General features: G+C 34.6%; 1 protein-coding gene across 1 annotated transcript in view; it reads right to left on the bottom strand.

Annotated features, from left to right (window-relative positions):
* grik4 (glutamate receptor, ionotropic, kainate 4) overlaps nucleotides 1-25,264 on the bottom strand; it is a 455,824-nt gene that overhangs the window by 116,479 nt on the left and 314,081 nt on the right. The window contains exons 7-8 of the mRNA XM_051129192.1: nucleotides 21,963-22,141; nucleotides 8,968-9,021 (exon numbers count right to left, since the gene is read on the bottom strand). Of these exons, the coding sequence (XP_050985149.1) occupies nucleotides 8,968-9,021; nucleotides 21,963-22,141 (233 nt within the window). The remainder of the gene's footprint in view (nucleotides 1-8,967; nucleotides 9,022-21,962; nucleotides 22,142-25,264) is intronic.

The following is a 25,264-nucleotide window of genomic DNA, read 5'->3' as shown; positions in this document are numbered from 1 at the left end:
AATGACTCAGTTCTTTTTAATGAATCAAAAATATATAATGTGAACGTTGAAGTTTGAGTCTCAACCTAAAGATTCTTATGAGCCGATTCTTTTTAACGAATCAAAAATATATAATGTGAACAGTGTAGTTCGAGTCACAAGAAAATGATTCTTATGAGACGGTTCTTTTTAGCAAATCAGAAACATGCAACATGAACAGTGTAGTGCGAATCACAAGCAAATTATTCATATGAGCTGGTTCTTTTTAGCAAATCGAAAACATACAATGTGAACAGTGTAGTCCAAGTCATAAACAAACAATTCTCACGAGCCGGTTCTTTGACCTTAATTCAAAACATAAAACTAAGTGCAGCTCAAACCACAAAACAAATGACTGTATTGAACGGTTCAAAAAGAATTACTGGTTTGAATCAGTCTAAAACACTGCCCTGTACATGTACAGCATTAGCAGAGAGAGAATTTCTTTCATATGTCAGCTAAATTAATATTTGATCTAAAACATTCCCAAATGCATCAGAATCAAGAGCTTGTGAAGTGGAATCAAACTGAATAGGGAATTCTGTATCAACCTGCCCCCACATGTTATACATGTACGTAATATATTATACATATGATTTTTATTGGCCATCCCTGTACTAGCTCACTCTAAGATAACAAATATCTTGGTAAACACCACAAAACAAGGTTTAATGTCAGTGGTAACCAACATATCAGTTTGGTGACAAGATGCATGCGACTTTTCCTTCTGTTCCCTACCAGGCAACTTGAAATGATTAAAAAACAAATTACACAGGCGAGTGGCATGGCAGCCCATTCATCAGTGTCATGTGAGGCTGGGCCTCGTGGGGCTGCTGAGGAGACTTCGAGAGCGGCCAAAACCCCCCCCATGCTTTATAGAAATACAGCTGCTAGGTGATGCTGACCAGCTCTTTATTCAGTCTAATTATGCATAGGCACCCAAAGATGGTCTTGTTCATTTCCTTCCTACTTTCTCCCTTCCTGTCTGGTCTCGAGTCCCACCTGATCCTGGCTCACAGCCGGTTACCTTATGTCCTCTGCTTTACCTCTGAACACCCGCCAATGTTTGCTCTCCGTGAGTATGACTTCAATAGCCTTTTTAACAATGGCGCCTGCTGTTTACAAACCGTGAAGAAACCTTCCCTTTCTGCACTTATCTTTGAGGAAAAAAAGTCTCCTCTGTAATTCCTTCCTGCTGGTTAATGTTCCAAAATTTAAACGGTGGAACAAATAATAGAAAGAGAAACTGGTCTTGTTAATTACCAGCAAAGACTTCAGTGTTTAAATGAGCTATAAACAGTATCGTGTGATTTAACAGTCTGGCCTGTTTTTAAAAAAACCTGGTCCAAAAGAATCTGTGTTTATCAAAAATATACAACATGAACGGTGTAGTCCGAGTCACAAACAAACGATTCTTATGAGCTGGTTCTTTATAGAGAATCAGAATCATACAGTGTGAATGGTGTAGTCCGAGTCACAAGAAAATGATTCATATAAGCTGATTCTTTTTAGTGAATCAAAAACAATCAGAAATCTTGAAGACAGATTTCTGCCAGTGGCGTATATTTGTGGTAAGGATTATTTGTTGAATAATGAAAGAAATAGGAATGTTTCGCTAATAATCACTTATAGCGGTTTTAACATGTCAGGTAGCAGCATACTTTGTTAAATTAACATCTATTCTACATACATGACACGCTCTTGTGTTTAATAAATATGAAGCATAACAGTCTCCAGATGCATTTCTCACATTTTTCAAAGGAATAGTACTCTCTTTCTGTCATCAGTTATTCACCTTCATGTGTAACTTCTCAACTTCTTTCTTTTGCAGAACACAGACAAAAAAAGATATTTTGAAGACTGTTTCAATTGTTTTTGTCCATACAATTAAAGTCAAAGGGGTCAAAAACAATGCTGGTCCCTACAGACTTGCACCAAACAGTCGAACGAACAGAAGATATTTTTTCTTCGTTTGGGTTGTGAATGTAACCCATACAGATGTGGAACGACATGAGGGTGAGGAAATGAAGACAGAATTGTCATTTTTGGATAAACAATCCCTTTAACTTGACACGCGTCTCAAAAACACAACAGTCATTGTACAAAGTTCTAACAGCGAGATGCATCACAATTGTCAAAAAACATCTGTCTAAAGCATGTCTACCTACTGAAAAAAAGAAAGAAAAGAAAAAACTGCGGAACTGGACACAAAAATCTATCCAGTGCTAAGGACCCCGACAAATACAAGCTTTACTTGAAGTATAAGATTATAAGTCCAAAACATAAAAAAATGACTTAATTAGCCTATATTATTGTATATTCTTCATAATTCCTGTTAAGTTAGAAAAATAACACAATTTCTTTCTTTCCAATACTTGTGGTTAATATGCAATTAATCTAAACCTCAGGTTCGTAATGTCTTCGTAATAAGGAAGTCTATAATTACACCTGTGAACCAAGTCTCAGGGACCTTAATAAATTTTTCTCATCACATGCTCTTCTCTGGTTCGGCAACACGTGAGATGAGGGCACACGATCTATGCCATGTGTTTCAACAGATGTGTCAAGAACACATCAATGCGTTTGTGAAAAACAATGTTTTCTGAGAACTTTTGCAGAAATGTCAGATATGCCAATGTGAACTTTCTGATCTGCAGAGATTGTTCAATAAAACCAGATCGCTCATGCACGCTGGTCTTGCTGGCACACCTCTTCCATTTAAACGCAGCACAAAGGCCGAATCCCTAGGTGACAGTCAAACACAGATGAAAACGTTCTTCACTCTGCAAAGCGTTATTGCTTGCACAAATCACACAGCAACAATCCCTTTACTGCTCACCTGTACGGCAGTCACTGCCAGAGAGAATACATCTAGTAATTAGAGCAAAATGGCTTCGCTCCTTTCCTTTCATTATTGCAATTAACCTACTGAACCCCATCTCTAACGGAGGGGGAAAGGATGTTGTATCAAATTACAGGGACGTTTCATATCAGCGGTAGCTCTTGCTCTTCCTGTGTGATAATGAGGATGAGATTGGAATTGACATGTAACGTCTGAAAAGTGAAGTTTCTGAAAAGAGCAAGCCGGAAACTGTACTGGAGACTCAAAGGAAAATGGAAGGACACTATACAACAGTTTTTTGTTTTTTTTTAATTAAATTGTAGGTAAAGATGTCTGATTTTATTGCTAATTGCCTAGACCTAATCAACTTCACAGCAGTGTTGGGGGTAATGCATTACTTTTAATGTACAAGAAAATATTACAAGAGTTACTTTTTCAAATAAGTATCGCCAGCTACAGTTGAGGTTTGAACTTTGTTCAAAAGTTTACATACACCTTGCAGAATCTGCAAATGTTGATTTGAGCTTTGTGTTTTTTTTTGTTTTTTTTTTTGTCCTGAAGGGTTGAACTACCCACTGTTCTTCAGAAAAATCCTTAAGGTTCAAAAAAATTCTTTGGTTTTTCAGCATTTGAACCCTTTCCAATGTATGATTTTGAGATCCATCTTTTCACACTGAGGACAACTGAGTCGCACATATGCAACTATTACAGAAGGTTCAAACGCTCACTGATGCTTCAGAAGGAAAAACAATGCATTAGGAGCCAGGGGTGTACATTTTTAAACAAAATGAAGATGTGTACATTTTTATTTTTTATTTAGTACTGCCTTTTAGAAGCTACAGAAGATACTTACATGTTTCCCTGAAGACAAAATAAGTTAATTTTATCCTGATCTTCTTATCTAAAACATTTTCACCCCCTGGCTCTTAATGCATTGTGTTTCCTTATAAAACATCAGTGAGCGTTTTAACCCTTCTGTAATAGTTGAATGTGAGTCCATCAGTTGTCCTCAGTGTAAAAAGATGGATCTCAAAATTACACAGTTATTGTTGGAAAGGGTTCAAATATACAAAAATATAGCTGCAAGAAGCAATTACCGGGGTTTAAGCATGTTTAGGCATTTAAGCACATAAGGAAAAACATTACATATTATTTAGCAAGCCTGTAACCAAATACATCAATCAATTATTAAAAAAAAAAAAAACTTTCTTTTTTCAAATCCAGGTGATTTACCACAGAAATATGATGTTTTTATAACATTTATGACTGTTATAGCACCAGCTGTTGTCCAATCTCCTTGAAACTTTGCATGCTTGTTTAAGATTTGAGTTTTCGTTTAGGCTTTATAGGCTTTTGAGTATATTTGGACAGGAACCCACTTACAGCTTTCCAAAGGGTAAATTTCAACATGTTTTTGATAATTATTGACCTAGGGAGTCTAGAAAATTGCATTGCGATGTTTTTTCCAGATCAAGCAAAACATTCGCAAAAGTAGGATTTTCACATCTTCTCAATCATTTAAAAAAAAGGTTGTTCAGAACAAGGAGGTCTATCATATCATACAAATTTTGCATGTATGTACGAAAAAACAGCCATTGTACAATCATTTACACCTTCAAAAAATACAATACCACCCCCCAGTGGCCAATTTCTTTCAAATTTAAACAGGCCCACTGAGTTTTGTTCCGATAGGCCTCCGTTAATCTTGTCTAATAGGTGCTCAAATTTCATCAGCCAATAGCGGCCATGTTTTTTGAGATATACAAATGCCTCCATAGACACTTGTGGCACTTTGGACCAAGACTGTACACAGCGATTTTCATGCTGATAGGACAAATGGTTGCCTAGTTGTAGCCATTTTTGTGTTTTTTCCCCACTTATAGCGCCACCAAATGGCCAATCTCCATGATTTTTTCCCTGTGACCTCAGCTTGAGATATCTGAAGACTGAACTTGAAGATATTTCAATCCGTTCAGGAGTTACAGGCATTTTACTAAAAGTGGCCCTGCTGCCTTTGAACGTTTTGGCATCCCTTTGCCACAGTGAGTTGAAAGTTCAACTTTTTTTTGATAATTATTAATATTCACTCTCCAGAGAAGCCTCAGTCACGCTGTGTCATGGTGGTGTGAGTACTAGTAAGTCTCTACGATTTATGGTTTGGTCTGCACGACCAGTTTAACGTGGAAATCGCTCATCCGTGACCATTCTAACAGTTATAATAGGGTTTCAATTACAAGCTATGTGCTTGAACCCCTAAAAATGCTGAAAAACCAAAGAATTTGTGGGACCTGAAGGATTTTTCTGAAGAACAGCGGGCAGCTTAACTGTCACTAAACAACTATCACTAAAAAAAAACAAAAAAACAACACAGTTGTGGATCATTCAGGTACAGTAACAACACAGTATTAAGAATCAAGTGTATGTAAACTTTTGAACGGGGTCATTTTTATAAATTTAGCTATTATTTGCCTCTTGTGGACTATATGTAAACGTCTATATGATGTTTAAACATCTTATTCAGGACAGAACTAAATAAAAAATAACTTGCATTTTGTATGATCCCTCTTATTTTGGTAAAATAATTAACATTTTGCAGATTCTGCAAGGTGTATGTAAACTTTTGACCTCAACTGTACTCTCATCCCCCAAAACACTTCATAAAAAAACTACATTTCCGAAGCTATCTTCATGTTCCACAGAATAAAGTAAGTCATTCTGTTTGAAACGACAGGAGAGTGAGAAAATGATGCCAGGCTTTTTATTTTTGGGTAGACTATCCCTTTAAAGTGATAGCAAAGCACATGATAAATAACTGTAGCAGAAAAGTGCACTTTGGGAAAAGGTTTGTATGCATGCTGTCAAAACTAATGACTGATTCCTCAAAATGATTCACAAGCAGCAGGTGAGCGTGATTCACAGCTTGTCTGGACACTGCGAAGTCCTGATTTACATTTGCTGTGAGAGAAACGCTGTAGTTGCTGTAATGTACAGAAACAATATATCTGAGGCGAGATCCCACGGGGACTTGAATTATTCCCATGACAGATGGATTCAGGTGAGATGACAGAGATGTAAAGCCATGTGTGGGTGTGATGCTTTGGCCTCTGCTCGCAGCTCGATCAAAAATTGCCTTTGAAAAATGCCCCGCCCCCAGCACAGTCATAAATTGGACTCGCTTATCAGCAAACCGATTCCATCTCTTAAAGTGCCTAAGGTCTCCTCTACATCTAAAGAGGCCATCCATCCATCCATCCTTCCATCTGGTTCTCTTCTGAGCTCGTTTAAAAATGGAGGCATGACAGTTCGGCCTACATCTTGGTAAAGCTTCCAAGCAGCTACTTTTTAAGTTCCCAAACTTTTTTGTCAGCTGAACACCTTTAGATGTGAAATAATTATTTGAAGTACTGAGAATTTTTTAATAATGCAGTGACACATCTGCATGTTTACAGATCTCTGATGTTGGTTAATGGTCACGTGGCATACAAATAAACAGGAAAAAAATATGATTTTTGTTTTTTAGCAAGTGTTTTATTTCGAGCGTTATCCTTTTATATATATATATATATATATATATATATATATATATATAGGGCTTTATATATAGGGCTGCACAACTTAAATTAAGTATATAAGAATTTTGTAGGGTAAATGTAAGTATATTTTAGCATATATTCAAGTATATTTATAAATTATACTGTGATTTCAGTTTTATTTTAATTAACTGTGCTGCCCCATTTTTATACCTGATGAGACTAATAATAAATATATCTATATATCTAAAAGAATATATTTAGAAATACTGCAATTTTACTTTAATTTGAATTAATTGTGCAGCCCCATTTCTTAATTTTACACTAGATGAAACTAATTAATATATCTGTATATCTAAATGAATAGTTTTAGAACTGATGAGACTAATAATTAATCTGTCTATCTATCTATCTATCTATCTATCTATCTATAGAATAGATTTAGAAATTACATTTCAATTTTATTTTAATTAACTGTACAGCCCCATTTCTTAATTTTAAATTTACACTTAATTACACTAATAATTTATATATTTACAAAGCTAAAAGAATAGATTTAGAAATTATATTGCAATTTTTGTTTTATAATTTTTGTTTTATATCAATTAACTGTGCAGTCCTATTTCTTAATTTTAAATTTACATTTAATAAGACAAAAAATGACTACATATATATATCTAAATTTAAATTTTATTTTAATTAACTGTGCAGCCCAATTTCTTATTTTAATTTTACATGTAATGAGACTAATATTTAATATATCTATGTTTTTTTGTTTTAGTTTAATTAATTGTGCAGCCTCATTTTTCAATTTTACTTTTGTTGAGAAGCTAACAATTAAATAAACCCCTGCAGTTTCCGTACCTGTTCTAGGTGGACAAAACAGTACAGCTATGTTAAATCAGCAGTAAAATATGACAACATTATTTATTAAACTAAATTAAATTAAATTTAATTTAAAATGTAATTTAATTTAATTTAATTTTTCCACTTAGGGTGTGTTCACACTTGTAGTTTGGTTCGTGTGGTTCATTTGGTCCGAACCAAAAAGGAAAATCATACATTTGGTCCTGGTCCGCTTAGTACCTAAAGATACCAAACCTAAAGGCATAGTAATACGTTCACAACCTGATTGGTCAGAATGAATGACGTATATTTCGTGATGGAACTCACTGAACAACCCAAACAAAAGGAAAAGGTGCGTTCGACTTAAAGCGCACACATTCCCCGATCGGTCTGCTTAGCGCCGCTTCAAGTCGAATACACCTAATGCTGTCTGCTGTACTAAGCGTGCTCACTGTTGCGTGTATTTGATTTTATTTTCACCACCTGCAAACTCACAAAAAGCTCATAAAAGGCAGTTTACCTCCTCGTTGCTCCACCTTTGCCCTCTGCTTATTTTGTTTTTTGGTTCGTTCAGAAGTATTTGGAAGCGGACCGTGACCCATCTTTTCAGCGGTCTCAGTCTGCTTACTTGGTATGCACCAGGGTTCGGATGGCGGCGTTTACACGTACTCAAATGAACTGCACTAACAGGGCAATCGCACCAGAGATTGTTTTAATTGAACCAAGTGTGAACATACCCTTAATATGCTTCCTCTAAGGTAAATGAGCTATATTGCTTGTTTAAACTAAAAGGTCAGACTTCCATTATTGCTGTCACCATATTTCACCCATCTCTGGTTTGGTACCTGCTGAACACACAGTGTGCTGCTTTAAAAGAGACTTCGCAACATGTCGGCTATAACTAAAGGTGCCCATATCACCATACAAAGGGTTTCAGTAATTCCTCCATGCACCTGCAGCACCGCAGTGCTTCATTACTCCCCAGAGCATGGCCAGAGCAGAGGCTGAAGAGCTCTCTCTGAGTCATTTACTGATTACTGGGTTTCTGATGGATGTAGTGCGTTGCTGACAGGCCTTTTTCACACTGCGATAATGGCGTAATGAAACACCAGCGTACGGGTGGGAGGACGGTGTGGCGTCGGACGCATGAACGATGGCGGCAGGAGAAGAGACTAAATAAGTGAAGGAAAGCGGTGTTGGGAAATGAAGTGGCTTCTTTAAATTAGGTTGGAGTGTGTTGAAGTGTGTCGGTTTGTTCCATTCTGAGTGGCTGCTCTTAAAGCGCTCTGAACTTAAAGCCGTATCGGATGAAAAAGTTTCGAAAAATCCATCCTGGTTTGTTATTTCTAGCGCACATCAGCGTGAAACAGAAAGATTGAAAAGGAAACATCAAAGATACTGTTTATAGGATCCTTGAATCAACTCGGAGAAAAAAAAATCAGTCTAACTTTCCCCTCGATTTCAGTGTGGTTTTAACACCGAGGCCTCATCATTAGCCATTTCCTCTCAGATTTAAAACACTCTGGATTTTTGGGCACACTAATTATTGTTTATGCAATTTTATGCAATAAAAAGCAAATAAACAACACTGTGTTAACTTCCAACTAAGAAATTAGCCAAATTTAGGCAGTTAAGAATAAACATGTATATTTAATGTATTCTAATGTGCGAGGAAACATCAAACTCGACTTCTTGACTGCATTAGAGAGTATCACACTTAAATTCTCTCACCAAGGAAGTCAGGATGTAGGTGTAGTACACTGACAGCATCCCCAACTCTGAAGCCTGGAAGATAAAAGAGAAGAGAGAGATACATTAAACACTTTTGACAACGCTAGGCTAATTTAAACAGCTACTGAATCTGCGCACGGCGTGCCGCCATTGAGAAGCGAAAGGCAAGGTTCACTGCTTTGCAAAACCTGTTCAGAGTTGGGTGAAAGCTAACAAAAGACAGACAACACTTCTGTTCTGTCATTGCCATTCTATTTATCAAATCTCCACTGTCTCCACGGAAACCAAGCAGCAAATATAATATGTCAATCAAATGTCAGGGGTGAAAACACTTTCAACAATTATTTCTATGGAAACGGAGAGAAAACTGAGTAAAAGGGACAGTTTAGAGTACAATAAATGCACGAGAGGGAAATGGATTGAGCAGCTGCGGGTGTTTGTCTCCTTTCTAGCAGGGAAAAATGTTAAATATTTAATTAAAAACATATTGATCAGGAACAACCTGCAGTGAAATATAATCACATTTCCTAGAACAAAAAGAACATAAAAGAACACTAAAGTAAGTTGGTAATTATTATAGGTTTCACAAATAATCTCTCCAAAACTGCTCTTGCAGATCTTTTCATTAACCTTGCAGCCATGATCAATAATATCAACCCATACAGTGCATACAGAGATTTATTTTTAGTTATTGTGCACTTCTGTCTATCTATCTATCTATCTATCTATTGAAGCCTGTTTCTGCCACTGAATTAAAAAGAAAAGCTTTTTTCTTTTTTTTCTCTGAATTGTATAATATAAACTCACAGTTGCTAGAAATAAAGTCAGAATTGGGGGATAACTCACAATTGAACTATTTTTCTTGCAATTTTGACTTTTCTTCTTGCAATTCTGACTTTTTTCTTACAATTCTGACTTTTTTTCTCAGAACTGTAAGATAAACTCGCAGTTGTGAGTTATAAAGTCAGAACTGCATGATAATAGCGAGTTTTAAAGTCAGAATTGCGAGATATACTCACAATTCTGACTTTTTATATCTCACTATTTTCTCAAAATAGTGAGATATAAACTTAGAACAGAATTACGTTATAATTGTGAGAATTGAGTGATATAAATACAACTGAGAGAAATAAAGTCAGATTTGCGAGATAAAAACTCTGACTCTAAAAATTCTGACCTTTTTCTCACAAATGCAAGTTTGTATCTCGCAATTTTCACTTTTTTCTTAAAATTGTGAGATATAAACTCGGAATTGTGTTATAAAGTCAAAATTATGAGATAAAAACAATTGAGAGAAATAAAGGCAGATTTGCAAGATAAAAACTCGCGGTTCTGACCATTTTTTTTTTCTCAGAATTGCGTAATATAAATTCGCAATTGGGAGTTATAAAGTCAGAATGGCGAGATATAAATTCACAATAAATTCAGAATTCTTTTTTTTCTCAGAATTGCATGATAACTCACAGTTCTGGCCTTTTTTCTCGCAAATGTGAGTTTATTTCTTGCAATTCTGACTTTTTTCCTCAGAATTGTGAAATTTAACCTCACAACTGTCAGATATAAACTCACAATTTTGAGAAAAAAAGTCACAATTCTGACTTCTCTCGCAAATGCGAGTTTTCTTTTTCTCTCAAAATGGTGAGATATAAACTTGCAACTGCGAGTAAAAAACTCAGAAATGCGTTATAATTGCGAGTTATAAAGTCAGGATTGTGAGATATAAACTCACAACTGAGAGAAATAAAGTCAGGTTTGTAAGATAAAATCTAGCAATTCTGACGTTTTTTCCTTAGAATTGCGTGATATAAACTCGCAATTGTGAGTTATAAAGTCAGAATTGCAAGATAAAACACTCACAATTCTGACTTTTTTCTTGGAAACACGAGTTTATATCTCGAATTCTGACTTTTTTCTCAGAATTGTGAGATTCAGACTCCCAACTGCGAGTAATAAAGTCAGATTTGCTTCATATTGGCGAGTTATGAAGTCAGAATTGCGTGATATAAACCCACGATTGAGAGAAATAAAGTCAGAAACTACTAAACTCAATATAAACTCAAAATTTTGGGAAATAATGCGAATGCGAGTTTATATCTCGCAATTCTGACTTTTTTCTCTCAAAATGGTGAGATATAAACTTGCAATTGCGAGTAAAAAAAAAATTAGAATTGCATTATAATTGTGAGTTATAAAGTCAGAATTGTGTGATATAAACTCAGAATTCTGTCTTTTTTTCCTCAGAATAAATAAATAAATAAATATATATATATATATATATATATATAAATTCAGCTTTGGTGAGCATAAGACATTGATTTTAAAGACATAAAAAATCTTACCAGCCCCAAACTTTTGAACAGTAGTACACATGGCTTCCTTAAGGCTGATTAATCGACTAGTCATTCAGGCAACCCACTGAAGAGTTTTTCCAGACTTTGAAATTAAGCATTTTGCTCATCTCCCCTTCAAAATGTGCCCTCTAAACTTTTTGTTTGAACATTATTAATGTTACAGCCCCAAAGTTATGTTCTTTCCGACCTGTGTGACGTATAACTTATATAGCTGAGCATAATTTGTAGACGCCTCAGATCTGCTGATGGTGGCGGAAGCACCGAGTCTGAATCTCCCAAAGTCCCGGCTTTGTTCCTACATTTTAGAGTATAAGTCATGCTAACACAGCACTCTTGGACACCTGTTCTCTTGTGGTTGCATTACGGTTCAAAGCAGCATCTGTATTATGGCACTTACACACACCCAGACTCCCTGCCTAGCGTCCCGTAATGCCCATCTGCATTTCATTTGACCAGTGTCGTGTTAAAAAGAGAGAGAGAGGGAGAAAATGGACCATGGGAGTGGAGAGTTTTTACAGGTTATGATAATTTTGTCCTTGCGTAAAGTATTTTATAATGAAAGATTTTCCCTGCAATTGCCCATGTAATTGAATCCTGTAACTCAAGCTGGTGTGTGAGTCGTGCTGTGAACATTGGCAAACAGCTCTAGCATGCTTGCCCTACACTCACTCCTCACAACCTGAACGAGTGCCAACTTTCCACAGCTCTGCGGCATGCTCCCTCCATATAGATCCAAGGAGAGAGAGAGAAACAGAGAGACATGAAGGGAAGATGCGAGTGGATAAAACAGAGACAGCGAGACATACAGAGACAGAGAGATGGGTTGAAGAGGGTATGAGAAACATAGTAAGGGTGACAAACTGACAAGGAACCCACTGTGAACCGTGCAACCCACCGGCGTAACAGTGGTGGTACTTGTCTCTGTCTCCATAGCAACAGCAAAAGCCAAGGAAAGACCTTTGATGGTCATCAGACACTTTGATTAAAGAGCAATGGAGTGAATAGGGAGGAAAAATGGATGAGAGCCATTGGCTGAAATGTATGAAAAGCAAAAGATGACATGAAATGAGCAGAGATGAGTCAGGATAATATGAGAAGGCACAAACTGAGATAAGACGACATAGCAGGACAGGCAGAGAAGAGAACAGACGAAACAACAGGAACAGAAATGGGCCGGTGGTTATCATGAGATGTTATGATGACATTTGACCCCTCTCTATAAACACACTTTTTCACGAGCCAGTGTTGTTTTAGTGTCATTCATATTTAGTATTATAGTTTTTGTTTTTTCCTATTTTGAATCAGGTTTATATGTATATTTATGCAATAGTTCTTTCTGGTTCTTGAATCTGATTGGCTGAGAGGAGTGCAATATTCTAGTGATAACAGCACTCCAACCGCTTCATCATTAGTATTACTCCGCAGCGAGTGTCATGATAGATGCTCAAATCTACTATAATTTTATGATTAATACTGTTTTTGTGTCATGGAATGTAGTTTTAAGAGTTATTAGGTGAGAACCGACTTCAAATATGCAGTCTGTTAATAAAGATAATGGGCCTCATTTATCAATCTAACGAAACAAGCGCAGATCCGAGCACACAAATGAACTTACGACACAGTTCACGTGTGATTCATGAAACTACTAACGATTGTACTTTGATAAATGTGGCGGCTGAAAACAATCGTCATTTAAATATCATGCCCCTAAAAACACCCTGGTTTAGTGGCCTTGCCTCTAAAGTTTATGACATGGAGAAACAAAACCTGGCCAAAAAGATGAAGTAAACTCACGAAAAATAAACTGATCTTAGTCTAAAAACACCCTTTAACCTTAGGCTATGTTTGCAAGCAATGGCATTAATTTATACAGTATGTACATTAAATACCAATAAATATAACGAAACATTAAGAACATTATAGCCTGTTTAATTCTCCTTAATCCACAACAAACCCTTTAAATTTAACGGTATTACAGAACGAGAATGAAAAATTAGTAGCTATAAAATTTTATATTAAACTATAAATTAAAAGAAATTAGGCTACAGTGAATACAGAATACAAACGTCGAAAATAAATAAATGAGTAATGAGCGAAACTAAACAGGATTGGGCTCACAAGCCTCTCTCATCGGTATCCAAATGTTTCCATTTTTGGCCATGTAACATTTGGTTGCTAAACTATTATCCATGATGTAAACAAGTCTTTGTACTTCACTTGCGTTCCAGTATTCACGTAAATCATCCTAATTCATAAGCGCAGAAATGATTATTTTTAAATGAACCTTTTAAACTGAGCAGTGTAAATTTTATGTTTGGTGGACTGCATTTTAGTTTGTTTAATAGCTGAAATGATAAGTTAGCAATGCTGAAAAGTTGTGTGCATGCGTGTGAGGTGCCTGCGCGATCAGCTATATTTAATAAAGTAAAGATATAAAGAAAACAAATCAAATGCATTAACAGTGTTACAAAAACTAAACTGGCCTATACTTGTCACAGATTTTTTTTTTCTTTTGTTAGTCTGTTAATTATTTAAGAGAAATATATTTAGTGTATGCTAACCCCTTTTTTTTAAATTTCTTTTCTGTTTTCTCCGTTCACCGAAGTGTGGCAGGTGGGTGATGCGACGATGTGTGAACCCTCATTGTGTGTTGTTTATGCTGCTATTTGCGCATATAAATCTAGTGCTCTGAAAGAATAAAAAAGCTTCATTTGTCGTCCAGGAAAGCAATTTAAATGAACAAAATGCTGTCATTATAAAATTCTCTAAAAGTCTATGCTGCACGCAAATTCAAGCTAACTCAAAAACTTGCGCACACAAGCTCAAACCTGACATGAAATGTGATTGTAGCCACTGCTCATATCCATATTGATGTTTTGCGTATAAACCAAATTCTTAGTCGTACCTTTGTTTTATAAACGAGACCCAATGTCTATTTGAAAATTTACTCTCATGAACCTGCCAAGAGCAGCTTCACCTCGGCCAGATCTTCTGGAATTTTCCACTGGTTCTAATGTCTCTATAGTGGTTAACATGAGATACAATTTGATTTATAATTTAATTTGATTACCTTATTATTTGTTCCAGAGCAAATAGTTTTGTCTGAAGGCAAAATCTCCTCACGTTAAATTTTATGTGGATTTAATGCTGTATATTACAGCGCTGCCATTGTACTTTTGACGGAATTGCCTAGCTTTCCTCAGTGGGCATTCAAACTAATGTTTTATTTTGAGTGATGTTTTTATATGAGATTGAGCTGAAGAATGAATGCTGTATTGATGCAGGTAATCACACTCGCTCAGTGCATCTCTCTCTCATAATACTCTACATAATACTCTAGATAAACGTTCCTTCATTACTAGTTCTAAAGTGACCTTTTCGAATTAGTAATGGAGGCTTGGGCTCAGCTGTTAAACTGTCAAACTGAGATTTGTTGTTGATTCTTATGTATTTACACAATCGTGCTGTCGAACTGTTGTATAACCAATACCAATACAATATCACACTCGTAGCTGTGTGATTTATTTATTTATTTGGATCCCCATTAGCCACTACCAAAGTAGTGGCTATTCTTCCTGGGGTCCATCATACACACAACAAAATTACATTAATCCATAACAACCAAAACCACTACAAAAACATAAAAACCCAGAATGCATACATAGCATAAAAATCGACAATCCACTCAGTACTGTGCCATTAAATATTTCTTCAACACTTTTTTAAACCTCATTTTACTTATTGAAACACATGTAATGTCCGATGGAAATTCATTCCATGTTTTCATTCCTCTATACATTATAGTCCGTTGCTTTGCATTCGTTTTTGAAACCGGAAGCAAGAAATATCCTTTTGATGCATACCTGGTGTTAAAATTATGACTAGCATTACTATACAAAAGTTGACAGTATAACACACTTGGAACTTGTGATACAGAAATATTTCTTATGAAACACAGCAGAGAAACAATTACCCTATCCTTCACCAATAACCAACCTAAAGTTGTGTGCATTTTCATAATATTAACCCTTCTATTGCAGTGCAAAATTAATCGTGCAGCTCTGTTCTGAACTATCTGTAATTTTTCTAAGTCTTTATTTGATGCACTCGACCATACCACTGAAGAGTAATCTAGATAAGTAAGAACCATTGCCTGCACAATTTTAGAGATACAATTCTGTGGCAAAAATTTTACACATCTCTTAATAACTGATAAACCTCTTCCCATAACAATTACCATATTATCAATCTGTTTTGACCACTTTAACCTACTATCAAGGATAACTCCAAGAAGTCTGATTTCCTCTACTTGTTCAATAGGCACACTCTTTACAGACAAATTTAATTGTGGTTTACATTTAAGTTTAAAATTTGATCCAAAGACAATACTTTTCGTCTTAGTCAAATTTAAAACCATCTTATTATTCCGTACCCAATTTTCCACTAATTGTAACTCCTCATCTAAGTCAGCAGATAATTTTTCAATTGATGTCGCTGGTAGATATAATGTTGTATCATCTGCATACATAACTGCCCTTGCATGCTTTAAAACCAAAGGAAGATCATTGGTAAAAATAGAAAATTACAATGGTCCTAGACAACTTCCCTGAGGCACACCACATAACAACTCTTTTACTTTCGAAAAACTTCCATTATAAAATACACATTGCCTCCTACTAGTCAGATAACTTTTAAACCAATGCACAGTGTGAGAAGTAAATTTATACCATTTCAATTTTTCCAGCAATAATTTATGGTCCAGTACATCAAAAGCAGAGCTAAAATCCAACAATACTGTTCCTACTAAATTACTATCATCAATCTGTACTAAACAATCATCAATTATCTGTGTTAATGCTGTTCCTGTTGAATGTCCTACTCGATATGCATGTTGAAAATCAGAAAATAAACTATTTTCCTTAAAAAATAATTGAATTTGTTCACAGACTATCGTTTCAAACACTTTACTAAGAACTGGCAATAAACTTATTGGTCGACTATTAGCACCACTAAAACTCAATGCTGCATTTTTCTGTAAAGGAATAACCTTTGCTTCTTTCCAAGCTAAAGGGAAAATCCCTTCTTTAATACTCACATTAAAAATGTGGCAAACTGGTTCAGCCAAACAACTGGCTACTAATGTTACAAGACGACCATCCAAGTTATCCATTCCCGATGGTTTATCTATATTTATCATTAATAATTTTTGTTCCACTTGCTGTACATTTAGTTCATTCAATCCAAAACCTAGGGTTTGGTTATCACTTATCATATTTTCAATTTGCTTTTCACTTGATATAAAATGATCAATTAACATTTCTTCTCTAAGCTTATTCACTTTATTTATAAAAAAATCATTAAAATAATTGGCAATTTCCTCTGATTTGGTTAAAAATAAATCCCCTGTCTCAATAAAAAAAGGAATTTGACCTAATTTCCTACCCATTATTTCATTAATTGTCTTCCACAAATTTTTTCCATCATATTTATCATCACTTATTTTTACTTTATAAAATGTCCTTTTCTTTTTTCTATTAATCTTAGTCACTTGATTACGCAATTTACAATAGACTTCCCAATCCTGTTTATTCCCAGTTCTATTTGCTATACCCTTTGCCACATCTCTTTCTACCATTATGGTCTTCAATTCATTATCAATCCATGGTGCCCTAATATTCTTCACTGTATGTTTTTTCATAGGCGCATGTTTATCCACCAAAGAATAAAATAATCTTTCAAAAGCTGCTAATGCATCATCAGGATGACCTTCCTTATAAACATCAGCCCAACATATATTGTTTACATCATTACAAAATAAGTCCTGATCAAATTTTCTATATGATCTTTTATAAATTACTTTTGGTCTTCCTTTAGGGACCGTTGTTTTTTATGATAATGCTCTATATCGGCACACTGTGATTACTTATGGCACTTGGCCTTATATACTACATTATATATAAAGCACAGCTCACATAGCAGTGACGTTCAAACCAAGCAGCCTTCTGTTGGACACTGCAGCAAATTCATGCAACCAACTTGAAGGCGTTTTAAAATCCTGAGGAAAATCTTTTTCTCTCACAAACTTTTTGATCACATGAATTCCTACTGAAATTCACCTCTGAAAAGTTACAGAACAACAGTATGTCACTGCACCTTAAAAGCTTACAAGGGACCATTCACATTGGATTTTTGCATAAAAAGGTGACACACTAGGCAGCTGAGTGAATAAAAAGTTCTAGATATGTGTTTTTTAGAACTTATTTTAACTTCAGTTTCGCATTTTTTGAACACTGTCTATTTTCTCTCCATCGATCGCTTTCACTCTCTTTTTACTGGTTCCTGCAATCAGCTTCTCGTGCAGAGCCATTAATTTCTCTTTTGTGAAAATAATGATTAATGTTTAATTATGCCTCACTCTTATGCTGTAGAGGTGTATGTGTGTTCAGGCAGTCATCTATACCAAATTATTCAGTCACGAGGCCGCATCCATATATGTTCATGTTTGTTTGCCTTGAATGTATCAGAAAGAGATATTTATTTACTACAGCTCATACGCTCAATCTTACAAATGAGGAGCAACAGGCTTGACTGAGTTCAAGGGAAGGATGAATCTCACTCTTAACTCTTACACTTAAAAGACACATGAACAAAAGGTCACGAGAATAATTCTACACTGCGAATCTAGTGGAACACTTACTTATATAGTTTAATAGCATCATTAAATTTTTCCATCTTTATGAGTGATTGTTAATTTTATTCTGAGGCTCAAGGTCACGGTCATTGACATCCAGATCTATCATGCAAATAGTAATAGCAAACTATTTTCAGCTTCTAATTACATAATCATAGGCTTTTCACTCTTTTATTTCTGCAAACTTTTCAAACCCTGGATGGATCCTATGAAAACCTATTTCCACCAGACAATTACGACTTAACAATTCTGCCTTTTTTTTTTAGTTCTTCAGCACAATTCAGACTTTTTTTCTTGGAATTCTCGTACTTCTGTTTTGTTCAAGGTTGTTTAGTATTATTTTAATAGAAAACAAGACAAAAACACTGCTTAGCAAAATAATTTTTGTACTGTGTCCTTCTCAACCCATTCCAACTTATGAAAGCTTATTTCTGCCATGTAATAAAAAAGTAATTTATCTCTCACAATTGAAACCTTCTCAAAGACCCACCCCTCTGTTACTGATTGTTAACTACGCAATAAGCAATTGTGCTCTCATGCAATACATCAGAGAAAAATACATCTTTAAGTATGAAACAAAGTCTCAGCTTTCAAATGTTGTCATTTTGTAAGAAATTCAAACAACAAATACCATATTGTGGCTCTTTAATATGTCGGAACAGATCGCTGTAATGCTCAAGCAGCATGTGAGCTGATCGTCTCTTTCTCTTTACTAGTTGCAGCGTGAAATAAACATGAATGAACATCAGAAGGTATCTTGTTTCATCCACGGAAAGAGGTAAATTATCATCAGTACACACAAATATCAGATTCTGCGCTATGATTGGTCAGATCACCTGTCAATCAAACTCCCTGTGAAGGGTCAATTTGACATTTTTCTCACAATTCTTTTTCAGAATTGCAATATAAACTTACGTTTAAAAAAAGTCAGAATTGTGAAACATTTCTGAGAAGAAAAGTCTGAGCTGAAATAAACTTGAAGTTGCTAGAGTAAAAAGATTTTGAGATTAAAGCTGCAATATTTTGAGACTAAAATCGAAATTACGAGAATAAAGTCGAAATATTTTAAGAAATACATTCGAAATTACGAGAACAAAGTTGAAATATTACGAGAATAAAGTCGAAATTACGAGAATAAAGTTGAAGTATTATGAGAATAAAGTTGAAATATTTAGAGAATAAAGTTGAAATTACAAGAATAAAGTCGAAATTACGAGAATAAAGTCAAAATATTATGAGAATAAAGTCGAAATACTATGAGAATAAAGTCAAAATTACGAGAATAAAGTTGAAATATTATGAGAATGAAGTCGAAATATTTCGAGAATAAAGTCAAAATGTTTCCAGAATAAAGTCTAAATGTTTTAAGAATAAAGTTGAAATTACGAGAATTAATTCATAGAAATAACGCGATTAAAGTTCTAATATATTGAGAGTAAATTCTAGTCTATTGGCCCGGATTGGGAGCACCGGGAGATATTCCAAAGTCTCAGCTTTCAAATTCTGTCAGTTTTATAGTGAAATTCATACAATATATCTTACAATAATGTGTTTTTCACGCTCTTTAATGTGGCGTAACAGATCGCTGTATTCGCTTCAGTTTAAGTGCCATGTAAGTCAATCATCTGTCCGATTACAATAATGAGACATTTGTTTCTTAAATTAGGCTATACTGTTTTTTTCATGCCTTCTGATGTTCCTTCACCTTTATATCTTTCTATAAACTTGAAATAAAGATGAAAAACACATTTATAATTTGTATTTCGTGATAAAATTGACAGAATTTGAAAGCTAAGCTGTGTTATACTGAAAGAAACCAAGCACAAAATGATTGTGATTACTGGGTGGCTGGTGTGCTACAAATAATGAATAGAAGACGTTAAATATTATGTCCAATCAATTACTGCATTATAACGTGAATAAAACAGCTTGTGAAAAGACACGTTATATACCTCAGAAAAGACAACAATGTAACTGTAACTTATGTTAACAAGTTGGAGCCCACGTCAACCTTTAGAATGTTTGATAGTTGTTTTTAATTAAAAACATCTTGAGGAATGCAAGATTGGACGCCACAGATGTTTTTTGCGGAGTAGGTGGTGGAAATTGTAACAAAGAAAACATGAACACAGCTATCTGTCACGACACATTAAAGAGCTTGAAAACACATTATTGTAAGACACATAGTTTGTACTTTGCTATAAAACTGATTTTGAAAGCTGAGACTTTGTTTTATATTAAAAGTACCAAAAGCAAAAAGCTTACTGCTGGCACACTACAAATAACAAATGCAATTGAAGACATGAAATATTATTTCCAAGCATACTGTCTCTGCGAGTATAACACATGGTATGATTTCTGCTAACAATCCCACATATATTTGCAAAGTATTAAAAAGGGTTAAATAATAGGGCTACAGTGCCCCTCAAAGGAATGTCGACTGGGTGTGTGCGCTTAGTCCACTTCCAATATTTCAACTTTATTCTTGCAATATTCCAACTTTATTGTCAAAATATTTCGACTTTATCCTCGAAATATTTTGACTTTATTCTCGAAATATTCCAACTTTATTCTCGTAGTATTTCGACTTTATACTTGTAACATTTTGACTTTATTCTCATAATATTTCAACCTTATTCTCAAAATATTTAGACTTTATTCTCGAAATACTTTGACTTTATTACTCAAAATATTCCAAATTTATTCTCAAAATATTTCGACTTCCCAACTCTCAAAATATTCTGACTTTATTCTCAAATTATTTCGACTTTATTCTCAAAATATTTTTACTTTATTCTCAAATTATTTCGACTTTATTCTCAAAATATTTCGACTTTATTCTCAAAATATTTCAATTATATTCTCAAAATATTTCGACTTCATTCTCATAGTATTTTGACTTTATTCTCGATATATTCCGACTTTATTCTCGTAGTATTTCGACTTTATTCTTGTAGTATTTCGACTTTATTCTCAAAATATTCCAATTTTATTCTCATAGTATTTCGACTTTATACTCATAATATTTTGACTTTATTCTCGTAATATTTAAATTTTTTTCTCAAAACATTCCGTCTTTATTCTCTAAACATTTTGATTTTATTCTCAAAATATTTTGACTTTATTCTCGAAATACTTCAACTTTATTCTTAAAATAATTTGGCTTTATTCTCAAAATATTCCAACTTTATTTTTATAGTATTTTGACTTTATACTCGTAATATGTCGACTTTATTCTTGTAGTATTTCGACTTTATTCTCGAAATATTTCGACTTTATTCTTGAAATATTCCAATTTTATTCTCATAGTATTTCGACTTTATACTCGTAATATTTTGACTTTATTCTCGTAATATTTCAACTTTTTCTCAAAACATTCAGTCTTTATTCTCTAAATATTTTGATTTTATTCTCAAATTATTTTGACTTTATTCTCGAAATATTTCAACTTTATTCTTAAAATACTTTGACTTCATTCTCAAAATATTCCAACTTCATTTTTATAGTATTTTGACTTTATACTCGTAATATGTCGACTTCATTCTTGTAGTATTTCGACTTTAGTCTTGTAATTTCAACTTTATTCTTGAAACATTACGTCTTTATTCTCGAAACATTTCGCCTTTATTCTCAAAATATTTCAACTTAAATCTCGTAGTATTTTGACTTTATACTCGTAATATTTCAGCTTTATTCTTGAAATATTTTGACTTTATTCTCATAGTATTTCAACTTTATACACATAATATTTTGACTTTATTCTTGAAATATTATGACTTTAATCTCGTAATCTTATATTTAAAAATACATTTTAATGTGGCCTTAAAATGCCATCGTATTAATTGTAACTCACTGCTTTTGATTTAATTAAACTGATCCTGTTTCATCGGTATTGAGACAAAAATAATGATTTTTTTCCCGCAACAGGACGACTGTCAAGCTGTGAGACGTACCCTTTCCAAAATAACGTGAGACATGGTAGCGTTGGCATCCACTATGATGGTGGCAGTCTTGTCATCACGGATCTCCTTGAGAAGGGGAGTGGGATCCTGGCTGTCATCCAGCATGCGAACGGAAAGGGTTTCCTTGGAGATGAGAAACTGTCGCAGTAACACCTCCAGGTTTAATAGGCCTGTTGAAAAGGGGCACACACAAAACACTTCAGCATCCTGACTTGTGTCACCTTTGCTCACAACAAGAAATACATCCTCCTTCTCTTTTCACAGCAATTATGATACCATGGGATCGTCCCTTTTATGGGACTAGAGTCAATTTTCTGTGGGTGTGAATACAATGCTATTATATTTGTCTGACAAATTTCAGCTAAATTATCTGCCAATATTTTTAATTGAATTTAACAACAATAACAAAGCTTTTTTCCGCTGTACTCTATGTCCGCAGCTAATTTAATTAGTGAAATCATAATCACCCGAGTGTTTAATCTTGGTTCCTTTGGCAATTACGAGGCCCAGGAGAATACAGGACTCGCGAAATGCACAACACTATCGCAACAGAATGTGACACTGGTTTATTAAGATTCGACTCTTTAAATCTGAAAGGCTTTAGCTGCTGACTTCACACATAAAACAACCGATGCCATTCCTCACAGCTGTCATCTCAATTTCCTGCCGAGTTACTCAGCGTATATTTGATTAACCATAAGCATTCGGTTCCTGTTTTTCGCTCATTGCACATCACATGCAATTTCACATTTAGTGCACTACATTAAACACGGCGCTATAGCATTGCTAGCTAACACATGTGCTGACTGCACCCATCGAGTTGGACAGGAACTTGTGAGAACAGCAAAACGCGGAGTTTTTGGACTCTAAATGAGCGAGGATTGGCTTACAGGGCAAAATGTGAGGATACATGGAAGGTAAATGAGAAGATGAAAGAGTGTAGTGTTAAGTTAGCGCAGTGGGTAAGGTGTTAAAGAGAAGGTTCTAGCATTGGCGAGAGAAAAGCACAAAGCCGCTTCCCACACAGAGACTGTGATAAAGGCTTAGCCTCCATTCACTCTGAGCAGCCAGTCATTTCCACAGCTATCACTTTCCACTGGGCTTTTACAAAGCGCCATGTTCATTTATCTTTAAAGCACACGCACAACATGGACATATGCTACGGCTGAAAACACACACATGCTTAAAAGCTCAGCGGAGCACAGTGCAAACATAGCAGAAGACTATTTGCACAGGTAAATAACAGAAGTATGTACACGTGCACTCGGTGGACTGGATTTGACTATGCTACAATGCGTAAACAAATCTGAGGTAAAGTCAGCTGTTTTGCTAACTTCCAGTAGACTTGTGCTGAACTGCCACCATTCTTGCTACAAAACAAACAAACAAAACCATCCTACGCAGGCTTGCTGGTCTAATGTAGCCTCCCATCCTGTTAGGCTGGTTTTAGCCAAATGCCTGCTTCCTAGTTAACAGGGAATGTTCTCCAAACTTTAGGAAGTTATGAACAAACTTTCTTCCACCCACTGCGCATATGACGTCGTAGTCACGTCTTTTCCATGTCACGGACCCAATATAGACATGATCTGCACGTCTATCCGACGTCCAATGTTTAGTGGGCAGTAAGGTTAAAGAGATAGTTCACCCAAAAATGAAAATTCTGTCATTAATTACTCACCCTCATGTTGTTTTAAACCTGTAAGACTTTTGTTTATCTTCAAAACACAAATTAAGATATTTTTAATGAAATCCAAGAACTTTCTGACTCTGCATAGACAGCAACACAACTGACACGTTCAAGGTTTCAACTGTGATTTTTTTAAAGCTACGAGAATACTTTTTGTGCAAAGAAAACAAAGGTAACACTTTAGTATAGGGAACAATTATCACGATTAATTAGTTACTTATTAGCATGCCTATTATTAACATACTGGCTGTTTATTGGTACTTATAAAACACCTTTTTAGCATGACCATATTCTACATCCCTAATCCTACTCAATATCTGAACCTAACAACTACCTTACTAACTATTGATAAGCGGCAAAATAGGAGTTTACTGAGGCAAAAGCCTTGGTTAAAGGTTTGTTAATAGCTAGACCTTAAAATAAAGAGTGGCCAAAACAAAAATAACTTTATTTATCACACATGAGTCGTGGTACTCCTGTGAACTTGTGTTGAAGACTGGCAAAGAGAAGAAATTGTTGAATAAAGTTGTTATTTTTGTTTTCTTTGCACACAAAAAGTATTCTTGTAGCTTTATAACATTAAGGTTAAACTACTGATGTCACATGGACTCTTTTAACAATCTCCTTACTAACTTTCTGGGCCTTGAACGTGTCAGTTGTGTTGCTGTCTATGCAGGGTCTGAAAACTCCTGGATTTCATCGAGTAATTAATGACAAAATTTTCATTTTTCTGTGAACTTTTTCTTTAATAGTATGTTCACTCATTAACTTAACTGGTCTTTAATAATGTTCTTAAAACATCAGCACAAAAACATTATTTATATATCGTTCATGGAAACATTTTTGCTGAAACGCTTCAGTTTGACACCCAACTAACATTTTAAATGAATTCAGAAGAGAACACTCAAAAGTAACATTACAACAATGTTTGAAAATTATAAAATGGAATGTTCCCTTAATGTTCGCATAACCAAGAAAGATATTTTAGACATTTTTAATGTCCAGAGAACATTCAGAAATAATATTTTTACAATTTTATGGAAAAATTAGCAAAATGTTCTTTGAACATATTTTTGTTAGCTGGGTTTGCCCACCTGCATAAACCTGGTCACAATGTTAAGACCGTGTCTTATGAACTAGTTTGATTAACTAGCAGTTAACAATGTGGTAATCAGTCTTACTTTTTTAGATTCAAATTAGACCAATGTACAATTTTATGTAACTGAATTTAAAAAGGTTATGACCAATCCCTAGTAAAAAAGTAATAGATTTAAAATATATTTATTTTATACTAAGTATACTTCAAGTCTATTAACATATTTACTGACATATCGCTTGCTATAGCTTTTTTTTTGGCAGTACTACTTGTGCCCAGTGCACACTTCTTAATATTAAGCCTAAATATGTTTTAATGTCACTATTGATGAGGATTATGTGATCTTTAAATAATATTGGTCTTTAAATGCAAAACAATCAAGTATATCTTTAGTTGGACTTCATCACTACTTCTAAACAATTAAAATGCATTCAGTATAAACTTAGTTGTTCCAATTTAGCACTTTAAATATACCAGTTTAGCATACTAAAAGCACAGCAAGGTATTTTT

Source organism: Labeo rohita, chromosome 15, assembly GCF_022985175.1.
Source record: "Labeo rohita strain BAU-BD-2019 chromosome 15, IGBB_LRoh.1.0, whole genome shotgun sequence".
Taxonomy (NCBI): Eukaryota; Metazoa; Chordata; class Actinopteri; order Cypriniformes; family Cyprinidae; genus Labeo; species Labeo rohita.
The sequence above is the reverse complement of the archived record's forward strand: the minus strand, read 5'-3'. Positions and strand labels throughout refer to the sequence as shown.